General features: G+C 31.1%; 4 protein-coding genes across 5 annotated transcripts; 3 read left to right on the top strand and 1 right to left on the bottom strand.

The window, feature by feature from the left end:
• Window positions 1–236: 236 nt before the first annotated feature.
• LOC122536014 (putative E3 ubiquitin-protein ligase UBR7) lies at window positions 237–1,149 on the top strand (the record flags this gene model as incomplete). Its single annotated transcript, XM_043668025.1, is given in 3 exon segments — window positions 237–418; window positions 492–651; window positions 740–1,149. Coding segments are annotated over 3 exon segments (494 nt in total), but the record flags the coding sequence as incomplete, so codon positions are not given.
• A 273-nt stretch (window positions 1,150–1,422) lies between these two features.
• On the bottom strand, window positions 1,423–6,919 carry LOC122536015. The gene is made up of 7 exons (XM_043668026.1): window positions 6,791–6,919; window positions 6,062–6,259; window positions 4,458–4,565; window positions 2,978–3,194; window positions 2,013–2,253; window positions 1,710–1,906; window positions 1,423–1,599 (listed from the first exon to the last, which is right to left on the bottom strand). Exons 1-7 carry the CDS (start codon window positions 6,791–6,793, stop codon window positions 1,481–1,483), a joined length of 1,083 nt encoding a protein of 360 aa, XP_043523961.1. The 5' UTR covers window positions 6,794–6,919; the 3' UTR covers window positions 1,423–1,480.
• Window positions 6,920–8,155: 1,236 nt separating this feature from the next.
• LOC122536010 (venom acid phosphatase Acph-1-like) lies at window positions 8,156–10,403 on the top strand. The gene is made up of 6 exons (XM_043668018.1): window positions 8,156–8,405; window positions 8,565–8,669; window positions 8,731–8,996; window positions 9,169–9,325; window positions 9,454–9,783; window positions 9,887–10,403. The coding sequence occupies exons 1-6, from the start codon at window positions 8,307–8,309 to the stop codon at window positions 10,082–10,084; spliced, it is 1,155 nt and encodes a 384-aa protein (XP_043523953.1). The 5' UTR covers window positions 8,156–8,306; the 3' UTR covers window positions 10,085–10,403.
• A 529-nt stretch (window positions 10,404–10,932) lies between these two features.
• LOC122536013 (DCN1-like protein 5) lies at window positions 10,933–13,406 on the top strand. Of its 2 annotated transcripts, XM_043668024.1 has the most exons (7): window positions 10,933–11,124; window positions 11,203–11,295; window positions 11,520–11,728; window positions 12,124–12,259; window positions 12,387–12,753; window positions 12,818–13,025; window positions 13,099–13,406. In XM_043668024.1, exons 4-7 carry the CDS (start codon window positions 12,135–12,137, stop codon window positions 13,182–13,184), a joined length of 786 nt encoding a protein of 261 aa, XP_043523959.1. In that variant the 5' UTR covers window positions 10,933–11,124; window positions 11,203–11,295; window positions 11,520–11,728; window positions 12,124–12,134; the 3' UTR covers window positions 13,185–13,406. The 2 variants fall into 2 exon arrangements, with proteins under 2 accessions (XP_043523959.1, XP_043523958.1); XM_043668023.1 differs by having other exon boundaries at window positions 11,073–11,295.
• The last annotated feature ends 530 nt before the right edge of the window (window positions 13,407–13,936 follow it).

Here is a 13,936-nt window from a genome sequence, read left to right as displayed (position 1 = left end):
TATATATATATATATATATATATATATATATATATATATATATATATATATATATATATATACTAGATATTGTTTCATTTATGTACATGTGTAATTATACATATATATAATTATGAATAACTTCTTAGGTTTAGATATATGTATACATGTACATATAACATATATAACATATATAATATATGAGTGATGATGATTTTGATATAGTTTAATATAGTTTTACATTTGCGGAATTGTAGCTTTTGCCGCGACCGAGATTTCTGCCGGTGATAAAGAAGACGAATCGATCGATGTGAAAAATATACCAAAAAGTTGCACAATGCCAAGAAATAATCCTGCAAAACGAATAGCGTCACAAGGAAGTTGTTTTTTGACGGAAGGATGGAGAGCCGCTCTGTGTACTTGTGAAACGTGTAAAGAGGTAAACTCATTTTTTTAAACGAATCCTTAGTTCTTCGTATTTACGATTATACCAAAAATTTTTGTCATCGTAGCTTTACCGAGAGAAACACATCGCGTTTCTTCTTGATCCAACTGACAGTGTACACGCGTACGAGGAAGCCGGTAAAATAAATAGTCGAGAGTCACAGTACGAAAAAGGCATGAAAGCCCTTGCTTCTCTAGGCCGTGTCGAACAATTGACGGCTATCGAAGGTAACTATGATTTAAAAATTTACTCGAGTGATTTAATAATCTCGTTTATTTTACATCTACATTTACTTGTATACATATATGTTAACAGAATACAATAATATGAAGGAACGGTTGAAACAATATTTGCAAAAGTTCGCTGAAAACAAGAAAGTCGTGCGAGAAGAAGATATAAAGGAGTTCTTCTCGGAAATGGAATCAAAGAAGCGGCCGAAAGTAGTAATACCTACGTATTGTCGTTGAAATGCATTATTTGAGTATTATAAGAACTTGTGGTTTCTAACAAGACAGAAACAAAAGGATCGATGTATTTCTATATTATTGCAAGCCATGTTTTACTTTTATATATTTTGTTCACTTGTAAAACCTAATCGCGTGATATTAATCTCTCGGATCTGATAGAATTTTCAAGTTGTAATTGTAGCTACCAATAAATACTGTTTTTTTCGATATTAAATGAGAAAAACAAGAGGAAGGAAGAGAATGAAAGGGAAGAATAAAGAGTATCTTATTATTTTTGGAAAACCTTGATCTACCTTTAACGCTTTTCGACGAGAATATCTTGTTGTTTACGTTGCCAGGGAAAAGCAAACAATTTGTCAAGCTGCAGTATGAAAAGACAGCTGCTTCAGAAAGATATGGTACAATTGAATAAAAAAAAACCATGTCTCGTTAAAAGGAACTTTTGAAGGGGTGAAATGGAACGATATAGACATAGATGCTGTGCAAAATAAAAAGAAGGAAAGGAAAAAGCAGGATCAACCGGCGATTTCGTGTCTTATAAATCGAACGAAAAGTCAATTATATCGAGGACGAAGGAACATCGGCCAAGTTACATAGCAGGAACTGTCGAGTCGAGGTGTAATTGTAACGGTATCACCAAAATTGGTTCCGTAGAATTCGGTTTGTCCGTGTAAATAGACCATGTTTTTTCAATGCAGTCGAAGACACCTAAATTTTTTACGATCATTTGACGAATATAAACAATAATTTGCGGATGATACAGACTTAATCGAGTTAGATAAAACGAAGAATAAAAGAGAGTAAATCGGGAAACCTACCGGTTGCTATAGTTTTCACATAATCGTCTTTATTTTTCTCTTGATAAACTCTGTACTCGTCGTCCGTTTGATCGCTCAGAATGTTTACAACATCTTGGCGAGATTTGGGAGGAGGGTGGCTACAGATAGTAGCCATTCGTTTGTCGCTGCTATTTATGATGAGACCCTCGACTTCCGGTATTTTCAATCGAAGGTATCTGAAAGAGGCGAAGAGAAAGAAATGAGGAGACATTCGGAAATCGGCAGCAGCAGACGGTAAATCGGCGAGAAAAAAAAAAACGTCGAGAAGAAATAAAGTAATACTTGTTGCAGTGGAACGTATTCTCTCCAGGGCTAACGGTCAATATGCTTAATTGCGATTGCGTGCCGTTGATCTCGCAAGGACCGACCTCGGCATTATGAAACATTCTATCCCCTTCTTGCGTTAGAAAAGTCATGTTCACCGAAAACCCTTCTGCCGCGCCGAAACCTTCGTTTCTTAAAATTTGCTGAGCTTGCACGTAGTTCTCCGCAGTTAACAATGCTCGGGTCAGAAAGTATCTGGCTGTACGACGTATTTCGTTCCATTTACAAACGTGAGAAAGAGAGAGGGAGAAGGGGAGGGAGGGAGGGAGAGAGAGAGAGAAAGAGAGAGAGAGAGAGGATCGAAAGCAAATACAAGAAAAATTATCAAAACGTGAACGTACATAAGTGTGTTTCTTGGGTTGATCGAAAAGCAAATGCGTTTTTTTTTCCCTAGCAAATGTAAATCTTAAGGTGTAACTACCTTCATTTTAAATTCACTGCAAACTGATATTGTGCAATCTGATATGTAATCGTTCAAGCTTGCTTTAGAAAAAGAAAATGCACGATCTCGCCAACGTTTGAAAAATCTAAACCAATCTAAAGACGAAATCTTTCTGGCCATAATTTGCTGTACTTTTCCGAAAAGGAAAAAATTGTGTGCAAGCTCGTCAAGAATTATCTGATTTGCACGGTGAAGAAGCCTTCAGGCTACGGTACTCGGAATTTCACTACCGACGAGGATATCAAATTGTCTTTGGAATTTTTTCGAGTCATGAAATTGCAAAAAAAAATGAAAAAAATGATCAATATATTAACAAAGTTTTTGTTTCTCGTGAAAAATTCGCCTTTCATTTGCATCCTAAAAAAATGCGGTTACTTTTTGGTCAACCTAACAAAGTATGTATGTATACAGAGACATTGAAAGAAGTAAGAGAACTGCTGTGAAACAATATTACAAACACGTGGCGCATTAACATACTCACGTGTTTTACCGGATCTCAAAGTAGCAGCACTAAGCGTATTGATAGTATAAGCGAGACCGTGATGATTGTAACCCATTGTGTATCCTGGTAAAAAGCCGGCATAACTCAGAGAGGTAAACTTCTCTTCATTGCATCCCGGTTCGATTACATGCGCCGAAACCAAATACCAATGATTTAAAGTTTCGCTGAGCGCATCCTCGTTGTGCCCTAAAATTTCCTGTTCCCGAAACGATTGGCAGAGAAACGATAACGCATAAAAGAAGTGTCAGGTTTTATCTTTTATTATTATCAAATGTTAGAATATCAAATGTAGTACATAAATATATATAAATATATATAAATATAGTATTAATATATAGTAAATTAATATAGTAATAATATAAATATATATAAATATAGTATTAATATATACCAAGGGTGATCAACCAATGGCGTATAGAGCAAGTTACTTAAAGTAAGAGTAAAATATTATTATTATTATTATTATTATTATTATTTATTAGAGTAAGTAGTATTAGAGTAAGATATTATTATTATTATTATTTATTAGAGTAAGTAGTATTAGAATAAGATATTATTATTATTATTTATTAGAGTAAGTAGTATCAGAGTAAGATATTATTATTATTATTATTTACAAACACGTTTTTGTTGAAATAATTTAGTAGCGCATCTGTAGTCTGGCCACTCTTGATATATACTATATTATAAATATACTATGCAAATATGCTATACAACAGACTCATATAACGCGAATTTTTATAATACATCAAAGATATTGCGACTGTTGTTTTCATGTAACGCGATTCTATATGTTAAATAATAAAATATAGAGTTTGAAAATTAAATCCGATTTAAGTCAAGCATTACACTGTTTGCTTTCGTTACCGATCTCTGCTCTTTCATAATTATTTCGTTTCTTGACGCGGCTATTCTTAAATACAACGATATGAGTTAAATTTCTATGAAATAGAAAAAGAAAAAATTTATTACGCGTTAATAACAGGCTACAGGGCACATAGAAAATAAAATTTGGCTTGGCAATAGTCCAATTCCAAACGTGTTACTTTAGATTATTCGCGTTATACGAGAAAAATTATCATACCCCGACGATTTCCTATCACGCGAATTCATGCAACGTATTGACCGCGTTATGCAGGAGTCTGCTGTTTTACTATACTGTATATACTATACATATAGTATACCATAGTATACGCTATACTATATTAAATATTAGAGTTAAACTTACTATATTAACATACTATATACTATACTATAGTATACTATAAATTTAATATACTATATACAATAGTATACTAAAAGTTTAATATACTATATACTATATTATATTAAATATATTATTAAATTTATACTATATACTATATTATATTAAATATATTATTAAATTTATAGAATTACTATATAAACCACTTTTAAACCAAAGTACGATTACTGTTTTTCTGTGTTTAATCATGCTTACCTGTCCAGGTTGATTGCACATGATGGTCGAGCAACCAACCGGTAACATATTTCCGTGTCCTTCGTTTGCTACATTTGGCACGATATCATCCAAATGCATTAGAAATAACTGAAACGGAAGATATTAGTCAGCATTTTTATCAGATCGAAGGATGACTTTCTAATGGAAAGAAAAGCGTAACTACGTGACATGTTACTAATATGTTTAAACAGCAAAAAGAAGATATCTCTGTGTTCAAGTATGTAACGTTTGCATGGTGTAAGTTGTAAGTATTAGAAAAATAAATCCAACTTCTGTTTGAAATATTTATAGATTCACTTGTGGGATACTGCTTTCAAATTTCATACAAGAGAATTAAGCTTAAGGTGTGTTTATCAATTTATCAATAATATAATTCAGTTTTCGTTCAAATTTTAGCTAGCGAAGAGAAAGACTTTATGAAAGAACATATTAAACACGTTATGCATTTTGAATTTCAGCAAGGTAACCAATATAATTTGCAGTGTAAATGTCATAAATGCCAACGTTGGTTTTTCAGATTTCAATCTGACGATTTTTCAGACGCCTCCCATTCTGAGAAGCCAATTGTCTTCATTAATAACGACAACGTTTTGATTGAGCCAGATTCTCGTTAAACTTTTTAGGACTCAATGAACAGGTTTCCTAGTTCACCATTCACAGGAACATCTTCATCAAAAAGGAAAATTGTATAAGCAAGGAGTATGGATACTGCATGACTTGCATGAAGAGCACAAAGAATGTCATTGTGTAATTTTTGGCTTAATCGCATTGACGAAGATTTATTGCTAAACCGACTTGTAATATTTCACCATATTATCCTAATTTGGTTTTCAGACTATCATTTTTTTCGACTCATGAGGCACTTCCTAAGGGGAAAATCCTTAAAACAATGGTTAGTGCTGCAAAATCGATAATTGCTGAATATTTTGCCAATAAATCAGAATTTCTGTAAAAAATTTTTTTGAAAATTCAGTTAGTAGATGGAAAACATAGCAAACGGTGGTGATGTTAATATTGATAATGATATAGGTAATAATATTAATGTTACTTTACAATGATGTTCATCTGAAACAAGCAACAAAAATCAGAAATTTCCATTTTGAGAGGAGAAAACGACGGTACTCTTCGGTATTCCTAATACTTGTTAGTTACTCACAACAGGACTTCTCAAAGTGTGCGTTGCGTAACTAAATTTGAGGGTCGCAGAAATTTTAGCAAAACTAAGAAATTAGCAAATTTATATTTGTCTTTGCCATGTAATGCATGATAATAAAATTACGTTCGTACCTAACACTAAAGAATTGTTTTCGAATAAATTTTCTTTGATTTATTGATAATTTACTATCAGCAAATGTTTCAACTCGTATTCCTAGCTTTGTACCTCTAGCCCTTTTTATTAGGGTCGCGAAAATGGAAATTTTTGTGAAACCCTGACTTACGACGATATAGATACATAAATATATATGTATATATTTGAGAGGGGAACAGCTGCGCGCGCACGTGATCGCGCGTCAACACGTGACGCGCGAAATAGATTAAGGAAAAATGTTAAAGGTTATAAAATATCGTACGTGAAAATGTACCTTGTGAAAAGGGACGTCCGCACCGTCGGCTGTCCCTTGAATTTCCTTAACGTATCCGGGAAATTGTTGCTCGACGCAAGCGAGGGTCTCGTCGTAAATTTTCCTTCCCGCTTCCGTTTCGTAAAGCGGCAAGTAAGTTTCATTGAGCGGCTTGTATATGTCGATGAACTTTTGAATCAGACCGGAGAACGTGCGACCCTGTGTTAAAAACAGACCATTGATTTTGCGATTTCGGATGGAATCGAATCCTTGATTCTAGTCTACAAATGAACTCGTTTCAAAGCCAAAAATTGGACGTTGAATATGAACTTCATTATTTGGATAATTTCAACCACATTTTTCCCCATACGAATCACACAAGAAATAAAATAAGGAGGAAAAATTTTAGACGACCATCTTGAAAATACTTCTTGCATTGCTACTATCTGGATCAAACCGGATATTGATGAACTGAAGTTTTGTGCTCTTATTAAAAATTTTCAAATTTTTTGTAATTAATATAAATATATATATATATATATATATTATAAATATAAATATATTATATTAATATTATGTATTATATATTGATATTAATATAAATATAAATATATTATATTAATGTTATGTATTATATATTAATATTAATATAAATATATTATATATTAAAATATATAATATATTTTTATTAAAGTATATATATATTTTAATTGATATAAATACATTTTTCTAATCGACGTATCGTTTTACCATAAAAGTTGTTTTAATATCCTCACAAATGACATAGATTATATCGAACCGATAAAAAAGCGCCGTCAAACAAACAAATTTTCGTTGTTCCAATGAGGCCAACGAGGATGATCTAAAATGTTGGACACCCGTGTTTCAGAGGTTTCCTTTCCTTTCCCCGTGCAGAAACATACTTTGGGAACGCTGTTGCGACGCTTGTTAAAATATATCGCCGCTGAATATCACGTTTCGTCCCCGCGTTACTCTAAAATCCGCGCATACATTATTCTCTGAAACAGCAAACGCTACATAATTGCATAATGTCGCGTAACTATCGTTACGCAACACGTTCAATCTCTCGGTGAAACACAGGTGTGAGAATAATTTCAGTTTATTAGCAATTTGTTTTGGTTAAACGTGCGCAAGAGCACGAAATAAAGGTGAAACACGATCACGATGGACGATAACTCGTGCGATCTCACGTTTTTTTTTTTTTTCTTTTCTTTTCTGTTCTTTTCTTCTGATCGAGCTACGAGTGATGGCTAAGAAACAAAAAGAAAGATCCTTTATCGTTAAACACGGGTCTCGTTGGTGAGGCATCGCTAATGTCCGGATCGCTCTTAACAGGTTCGCGCTTCCATTAACGATGCTGTAACTAATAGCAGCCAATTATTCCGCGTAATCGAGTAATTCAAGTTATCATAAATCTGTAAAATTTCATTATGCATTTGACGATTAAGTAAACGTACGTAGGCATAGATAATTCCTATAATGATCGATTGAGAAATCACGCGGATAATCAGATCATTAATCCACAGATCATTAATCAAGGTTTTTCCCTTTTGAATATAATCAAGTGTTACCGCAATCATGGCAATGTTCGCAGTGTGACTGAGTTATGTAACTAACAGTTCCGTTTCTTAATCGATTTTGTACTTTTTCCTTATTTCCTCTTGTATTATCTTTTGTCATAGCCAATATATATATATATATATATATATATATATATATATATATATATATATATATGTGTGTGTGTATGTGTATTCTAAATTGATAAAATTTGAAAAAAAGTTTTTATCAGTTTAGTTAAGAAGTTTTTATCAGTTTAGTTAAGAACTGATATCTTATAATATTAACAAGATATCTCTGTCCAAATTCCGAAATTTCCCAATTAACTATATTTCGATATATATATAATAAACAAACTTTTCTGCCGCTTTATAAATCTAATATCTTATGAATTTAAATGTTGTTTAAAAAAACAGTAATCAAACGTGATATATCTACTTTTGATATCACTTTTGATATACTTTAATTGCGATTCAACAAGTTTGACTCACGATAAAAGTTGTAACACTAGTACGCATATGGTAAAACTGGAATGATAAAGGCCATGAATATACGCACGTATATATACCAATATATCCAGTGTTGCTTCAGTTCAAAATAGCGTATACAGTTACGCGTGCAAAAGCTTCAAACTCAACAGAGTTATTTTAAAGTTTCCACCTTTTAGTTATCCCACTTTCTTTCCATGTCTCGTATGAAATTAATCCTAACAATAATTATTCTTATGTTAGGTTTATCCTTTCAACTAGCAAACACGGAACTTAACTTGGAGTTGGTGCAAGTAGTAAGTGTTTTTCTTTTCTTTCCATTTCATTTCAAGTGTCACAATCAGTACTTAGTTACGATTACTAATTAAGATCAGATTTCTCTAGATTATATTTTAGAATTTACAGATTCTGAAATTCCTTCATATTCATAGTCATAATTTTTTCAATTTTCTCAGTTATTTAGACATGGAGACAGAACACCACGTAAAAGGGAAGTATTATCAATGGGTCAACATGACATAACAGTTTATGAACCATGGGGTCTTGCTCAATTAACAAATGTAAGCATTAATTATAAATATTATGAAAACGTAAATAATTCAACGTAATTTTTATTTTCAGGAAGGAAAGATGAGAGAGTATCGGATCGGAACGATGTTAAGGGAACGCTACGACGAATTCTTGGGAAGTATTTATCATCCTACGGACGTGTATGCTTATAGTTCAGATCACGATCGAACAAAAATGTCCCTTCAGTTGGTGTTAGCTGGACTCTATCATCCGGCACCAACACAAACGTGGAATAAAAATTTATCGTGGATGCCTATACCGACTTATTACATGCCAGAGAAAGTTGATGATCTATTAAAACCTGACCTTTCTCCATTGTGAGTGTTTTATTGGACAAGGACATTTCCTTGTTGTTATAAACAATGAAAGAAACGCAAACTCTTAGAAGGAAAAATAAAAGAAAATAAAATACAAATTTCAGTTAAAAAAAGAAAAATAGAAGACGTCCGACAACTTGAAAATTTAAAAATAAAAATGCTTTCTTTACAGATATATAAACGCTGTGAATGAAGTAAGGAATACGGAGGATATACTTCAAAAGATAATACCCTACAGGGATCTGTTGAAATTGCTAAGCAAAGAAACTGGTTTGAACATAACGACATCAAATTTAGCATATGAGATATACAATCAACTTGCAGCAAAGGTATAATAAAATTGTTTATTTTAATCTAAATTTATAAAATTTGTGCGTGGTACATTTAAAATTTTCAATTCTTTTCTCTTTCTTAAGAAATTAAATTAAAGAAAAATGTTTAATACATTGTATTGTAGAAAGCCATGAATCATTCATTGCCAAAATGGTGCACCGATGAAATTTACAAACAGCTTCAAGAGATCGTGAATATAGAATACGAAGTCCGTTCTTATACGCCATTTTTGAAACGATTGAACGGCGGTACGATTATCAAAAGATTCCTTGACAATATAAAAATAAATGAGAAGCGTGATAGGCCACGAAAGATTTATTTATATAGTGGACACGAAGTAAATATCGCTGCTGTTGTCAAAGCGCTCAATTTAACTGAACCTGAGCTACCGCCTTATGGATGTGCGATTATTTTTGAAAAATTGAAAGATCCGAATGGCAGGACGTTCATCAGGGTAATTACTTTTGATGTATAATAATTGAATAAATGTATCTAATTCATTAATAACTCCTATTAGAAACATCGAAAGATATTATTTATCATTGTTTGTTTCTCAGATGCTATTTTGGAATGGAATCACAGAAGAATTGAAAGCTTATAAAATTCATGGTTGTGACGAAATTTGTCCAATTGAAAAATATTTAGACATTGTAAAAGACTTGCTTCCATCAGAAGAAGAAGTTTATCACAAATGGGATCTTTTATCGAAAGAAGAGTTACGACAACTATATGAAGAAATACCTAATTTCAATTAGGCAATTGCAACATACATTGACATTCACTGATAACGTGAAAAAAATAAAGCATCAGAAATTAATAACGTAAAATTCCAAACTGATGACAATGATGTTGCTAATTTTTTACGTTCAATGAACGATGTTTCGAAGAAATCTGAATTTTGCTTATTTTTGCTCGTTCTGTGATTGTAAACATGCACTTTAGACTTCAGATATTAGAATAATTGGAAACGTGTCTTGATGTCAGAATAAATATATAATGTGAATGAGAGCATTGTGTACTCATCAATTGACTAAATTTTCAAAAGGCAAAAAATATATATATATATTTACAGAATCTGTGACTTTCTTTGATCAGGTCATCATAATTAAATTTCAACTTTCCATCAAATTGAGTAATGATTTTGTGATTTCAATTGGCAGCAAATATTTTTTAAAAATTGTTTGTTACCAACAAAATCTGTATCAAATCGAAAAAGGGACAAAACTTAGGATGTATGTAATAAGAAGACGTAATTGTAAAAGTTTATAAATTAATTCGCTTAATTAATTTTTTTTTTGCAAATAATTTGCAAAACCGGCTATGGTAGGTGGCAGCACATAGTATATTCCTGCTAGATTCTTTCATTTTAAGTTAGCCTTTAGTAAATGGAAGCAGATGACTTATTCTTGTTGCATATTCCTTACAATCACATATACATTATTTTTACTTTTATTTTTATGTTATAAACAAAAGATTAACCATAGCATAAAAATTATAAATATAGATAAATTATATATTAATATTTTATAAATTGTTCTTTTTTTGTATTTGTTAATTCATAATATTGTTTAAATTCTTACAAGTTTTTCAATATTACAAGCTGTTGCTACTATTAGATTAATGCAAATTAATAACGAGACGTCGATATCTATTTTTATTCCATAATTGTCCGTGCTAGTGAGGAATAAATTCTAGATTTGGTATCCCTGCGAAAAAGGCATGCCGTCTCGAAACGGCAATAAAATGAAATAAAGTTGAGCTGCAAAAAAATTTTATTTAACCGTGCAGCGTTTAGGTGATATAAAATATCCAAATTAATATATTAGTCAAATATTTAATGACGCTGGCGCTATGTCTAGTATTATTTTTATAGATTAGACTACGAAGCAAGTTTTATATCGATGTTGACTTTTGACTCCGAGAAATACATTTCTGGTACATTTATTCTAGTGGTTCGTTCAACAAGGTAGGGAGGGTCTTTTCAATTTATTATACATTTTTATGTTTCATTACAACGTGATAGTCATTGAGTCACGTTATAAGCATTTAATATTAATGCGGCTCGTGTTGCAGTAAAAAATAATTTACATATATAAGCTCTGCAACTATTTAACTTGATACTTCAATTTTTCATATTAAGAGCGTAATTCGGAATTGAAACTGTTGAAAATACATGTTAATAACTCTTAGGTCATTTGCATCATCACATGTACGAAGTGCTTAAAGCTAAAGTGAAAAACATTGAAGATTACGATATACTTCGATTAATTGCCGAACCTAACCTCAAACTCGAATCTTACAACTCAAAGGAAATGCCAGTTTAGCCAGTATAAATCAACTAGATTACGGATCCCTCAAATCTTTCTAATCTTTTACGTTACTTACGTTGTTGCTGCGTGGTGAGTAATCTATTCGTATCTTTTTTATACTAGTTTAATATATGAACAACTATTTCACCTATTGTTACAACTATTTTTATTTTGTCTTGTTTTGTCAATTTTTATTTTTGTTTCTCCCAGCCCTAATCCTCCTGTTTTGATTCTCTTAAAACAAAATTGACTAATAAAAATATACATTATGAAAGTATGTGTATGTAATTATTAAACTCAAAGATTAGTTTAAATTAGATGTAATATTGTATTAGTTGAAAATAGCAACAAATATGTATTATTATAAGTTTTATTAAAAATATATTTATTTTTTGAAAATTGTGTTTGTGTTTTATTTGTTTATATTTATGTTTATAATTAGTACCTATTTTATGTTCATTGTAAATATCAAATTATTTTTTTAGTTAAAAGAGGGATGCCACGCAGCAAGCGTAGAGCGCCCTCTAGCACAAATCATCATACATCTATTGAAATGTCACCTAGTGCCCACGAAGAAGGTATATCAAGGCATCCGTCAAAAAGACTTAGACATACATCTAGGTAAATTGTATTGCAACAGTTTAAATTTACATTATGCGTATATGCCAATAATGGTGCATATTTAAACTTTATAACCGGATGTTTTTATATTAAATATAGCAAATAGTATTATATTTCGTCTTTCCAGTGCAAGACGTTATACAAAAACAGAAGATGTTTCAAGTGCTTCATCTTTCTCTCAGAAACGTTGTATCACATGGTTTAGAGAATACACAACACCTGATGATTCAGATACTTTAGGGCCTGAAGGAATGGAAAAATTTTGTGAGGATATTGGTGTAGAACCCGAAAATGTAGTAATGCTCGTTCTTGCATACAAAATGAATGCCCGACAAATGGGTTTCTTCACGCTAAGCGAATGGTTAAAAGGTCTTTCGGACTTACAGTGTGATTCTATTAGTAAAATACAACAAAAACTTGAGTACCTAAGGAATCAATTAAATGATCCACATACATTTAAGGGAATATACAGATATGCTTATGATTTTGCTAGAGTAAGCATTATGTTTTGCCTATTTTAAAATTTTTTCTGGAACCTATATATGTATTATATTTTAGGACAAAGATCAAAGAAGTATGGATATGGAAACTGCAAGAGTTATGTTACAATTACTTTTGGGAAAACATTGGCCATTGTTTACACAATTTGCTCAGTTCCTAGATCAATCAAAGTACAAAGTGATTAATAAAGATCAATGGTGCAACATCTTAGAATTTTCTCGAACAATCACTCACGATTTATCCAATTATGATTTAGATGGAGCATGTGTGTAATTGTATAATGTTACTGATTAAGTATGTTTTAAATTATATACATTTAATGCATGCATTTTTTACAGGGCCAGTAATGCTTGATGAATTCGTTGAATGGCTAAAAATACAGCGAGGTGACGAAACACCATTAACGGAAGCTAGAGGCAGCTGAAACACTCAATAATAATAGTCTACTAAAATAAAAAGAAATCATCTCTTCTCTCACGATATTTTGTTAATAACGAAATTTCTGTTTTTATCATAACCTCGCAACATTTCAGTTATCATCAATCTTGCTATATTTTTTATTAATCAATGATAATGTAAGTAGCATCTTAATATGATTTTACACTGTTACGTGTTATAAATGAATCTTGATTAGAAATTTTCTAAATTGTTCTCAATTACTTATCACCATTCATTGCTGATCCAAGTTTCGTCGCAAAATTTCTTGTGATTAAAAATAAATTTATTTTGATACAAGATTTATTTGTGCAATTTATAAAATTTAATTTCAATTTAAAAAGTAGAAGACCATAATAAAGTTTTCTATAAAAAAAAAATATCAATTTTTCTATTGCAGTTCGGCATCTCATATTATTTTCATAAAATAATAGAAATGTAATAGATTTATATCTTAAATATTAATAAATATAACGAAATTTGTGTTTTAATTTATTATAAATCAAACATGAAATTACATGTGAAGTTATTTATAAACATATGCATAGTCAAAATTCTTTCTACACTATTTAAGTATATTTCATATAAAAGTGTTTACGAAATTTAGATACTTATATAACTATTACTGCAAAATATTTAATAATCACAAATATTATTCATTCAAATAGATTCATAAATAAAGTAACATGCATAGAATGTAAGTACTAATACAATGTTTAATATCCAAAATACAATGGAACA

This window comes from Frieseomelitta varia, unplaced genomic scaffold (assembly GCF_011392965.1).
Source record: "Frieseomelitta varia isolate USP_RPSP 00005682 unplaced genomic scaffold, Fvar_1.2 scaffold_792, whole genome shotgun sequence".
NCBI lineage: Eukaryota > Metazoa > Arthropoda > Insecta > Hymenoptera > Apidae > Frieseomelitta > Frieseomelitta varia.
The sequence above is the reverse complement of the archived record's forward strand: the minus strand, read 5'-3'. Positions and strand labels throughout refer to the sequence as shown.

What these genes read in the sequence shown, in the direction of transcription:
- LOC122536015 (XM_043668026.1), bottom strand. An exon ending in TGTGCAATCAACCTGGACAG is followed by an intron (nt 3,195 to 4,457) that starts GTAAGCATGATT and finishes TTTCGGGAACAG; the next exon opens with GAAATTTTAGGGCACAACGA. An exon ending in AATACGTTCCACTGCAACAA is followed by an intron (nt 1,907 to 2,012) that starts GTATTACTTTAT and finishes CGCCTCTTTCAG; the next exon opens with ATACCTTCGATTGAAAATAC.
- LOC122536010 (XM_043668018.1), top strand. Translation starts at nt 8,307, where the DNA reads ATGTCTCGTATGAAATTAATCCTAACAATAATTATTCTTATGTTAGGT. An exon ending in ACTTGGAGTTGGTGCAAGTA is followed by an intron (nt 8,406 to 8,564) that starts GTAAGTGTTTTT and finishes CAATTTTCTCAG; the next exon opens with TTATTTAGACATGGAGACAG. An exon ending in ATGGCAGGACGTTCATCAGG is followed by an intron (nt 9,784 to 9,886) that starts GTAATTACTTTT and finishes TTTGTTTCTCAG; the next exon opens with ATGCTATTTTGGAATGGAAT.
- LOC122536013 (XM_043668024.1), top strand. Translation starts at nt 12,135, where the DNA reads ATGCCACGCAGCAAGCGTAGAGCGCCCTCTAGCACAAATCATCATACA. An exon ending in AGACTTAGACATACATCTAG is followed by an intron (nt 12,260 to 12,386) that starts GTAAATTGTATT and finishes TCGTCTTTCCAG; the next exon opens with TGCAAGACGTTATACAAAAA. An exon ending in ATGCTTATGATTTTGCTAGA is followed by an intron (nt 12,754 to 12,817) that starts GTAAGCATTATG and finishes ATTATATTTTAG; the next exon opens with GACAAAGATCAAAGAAGTAT.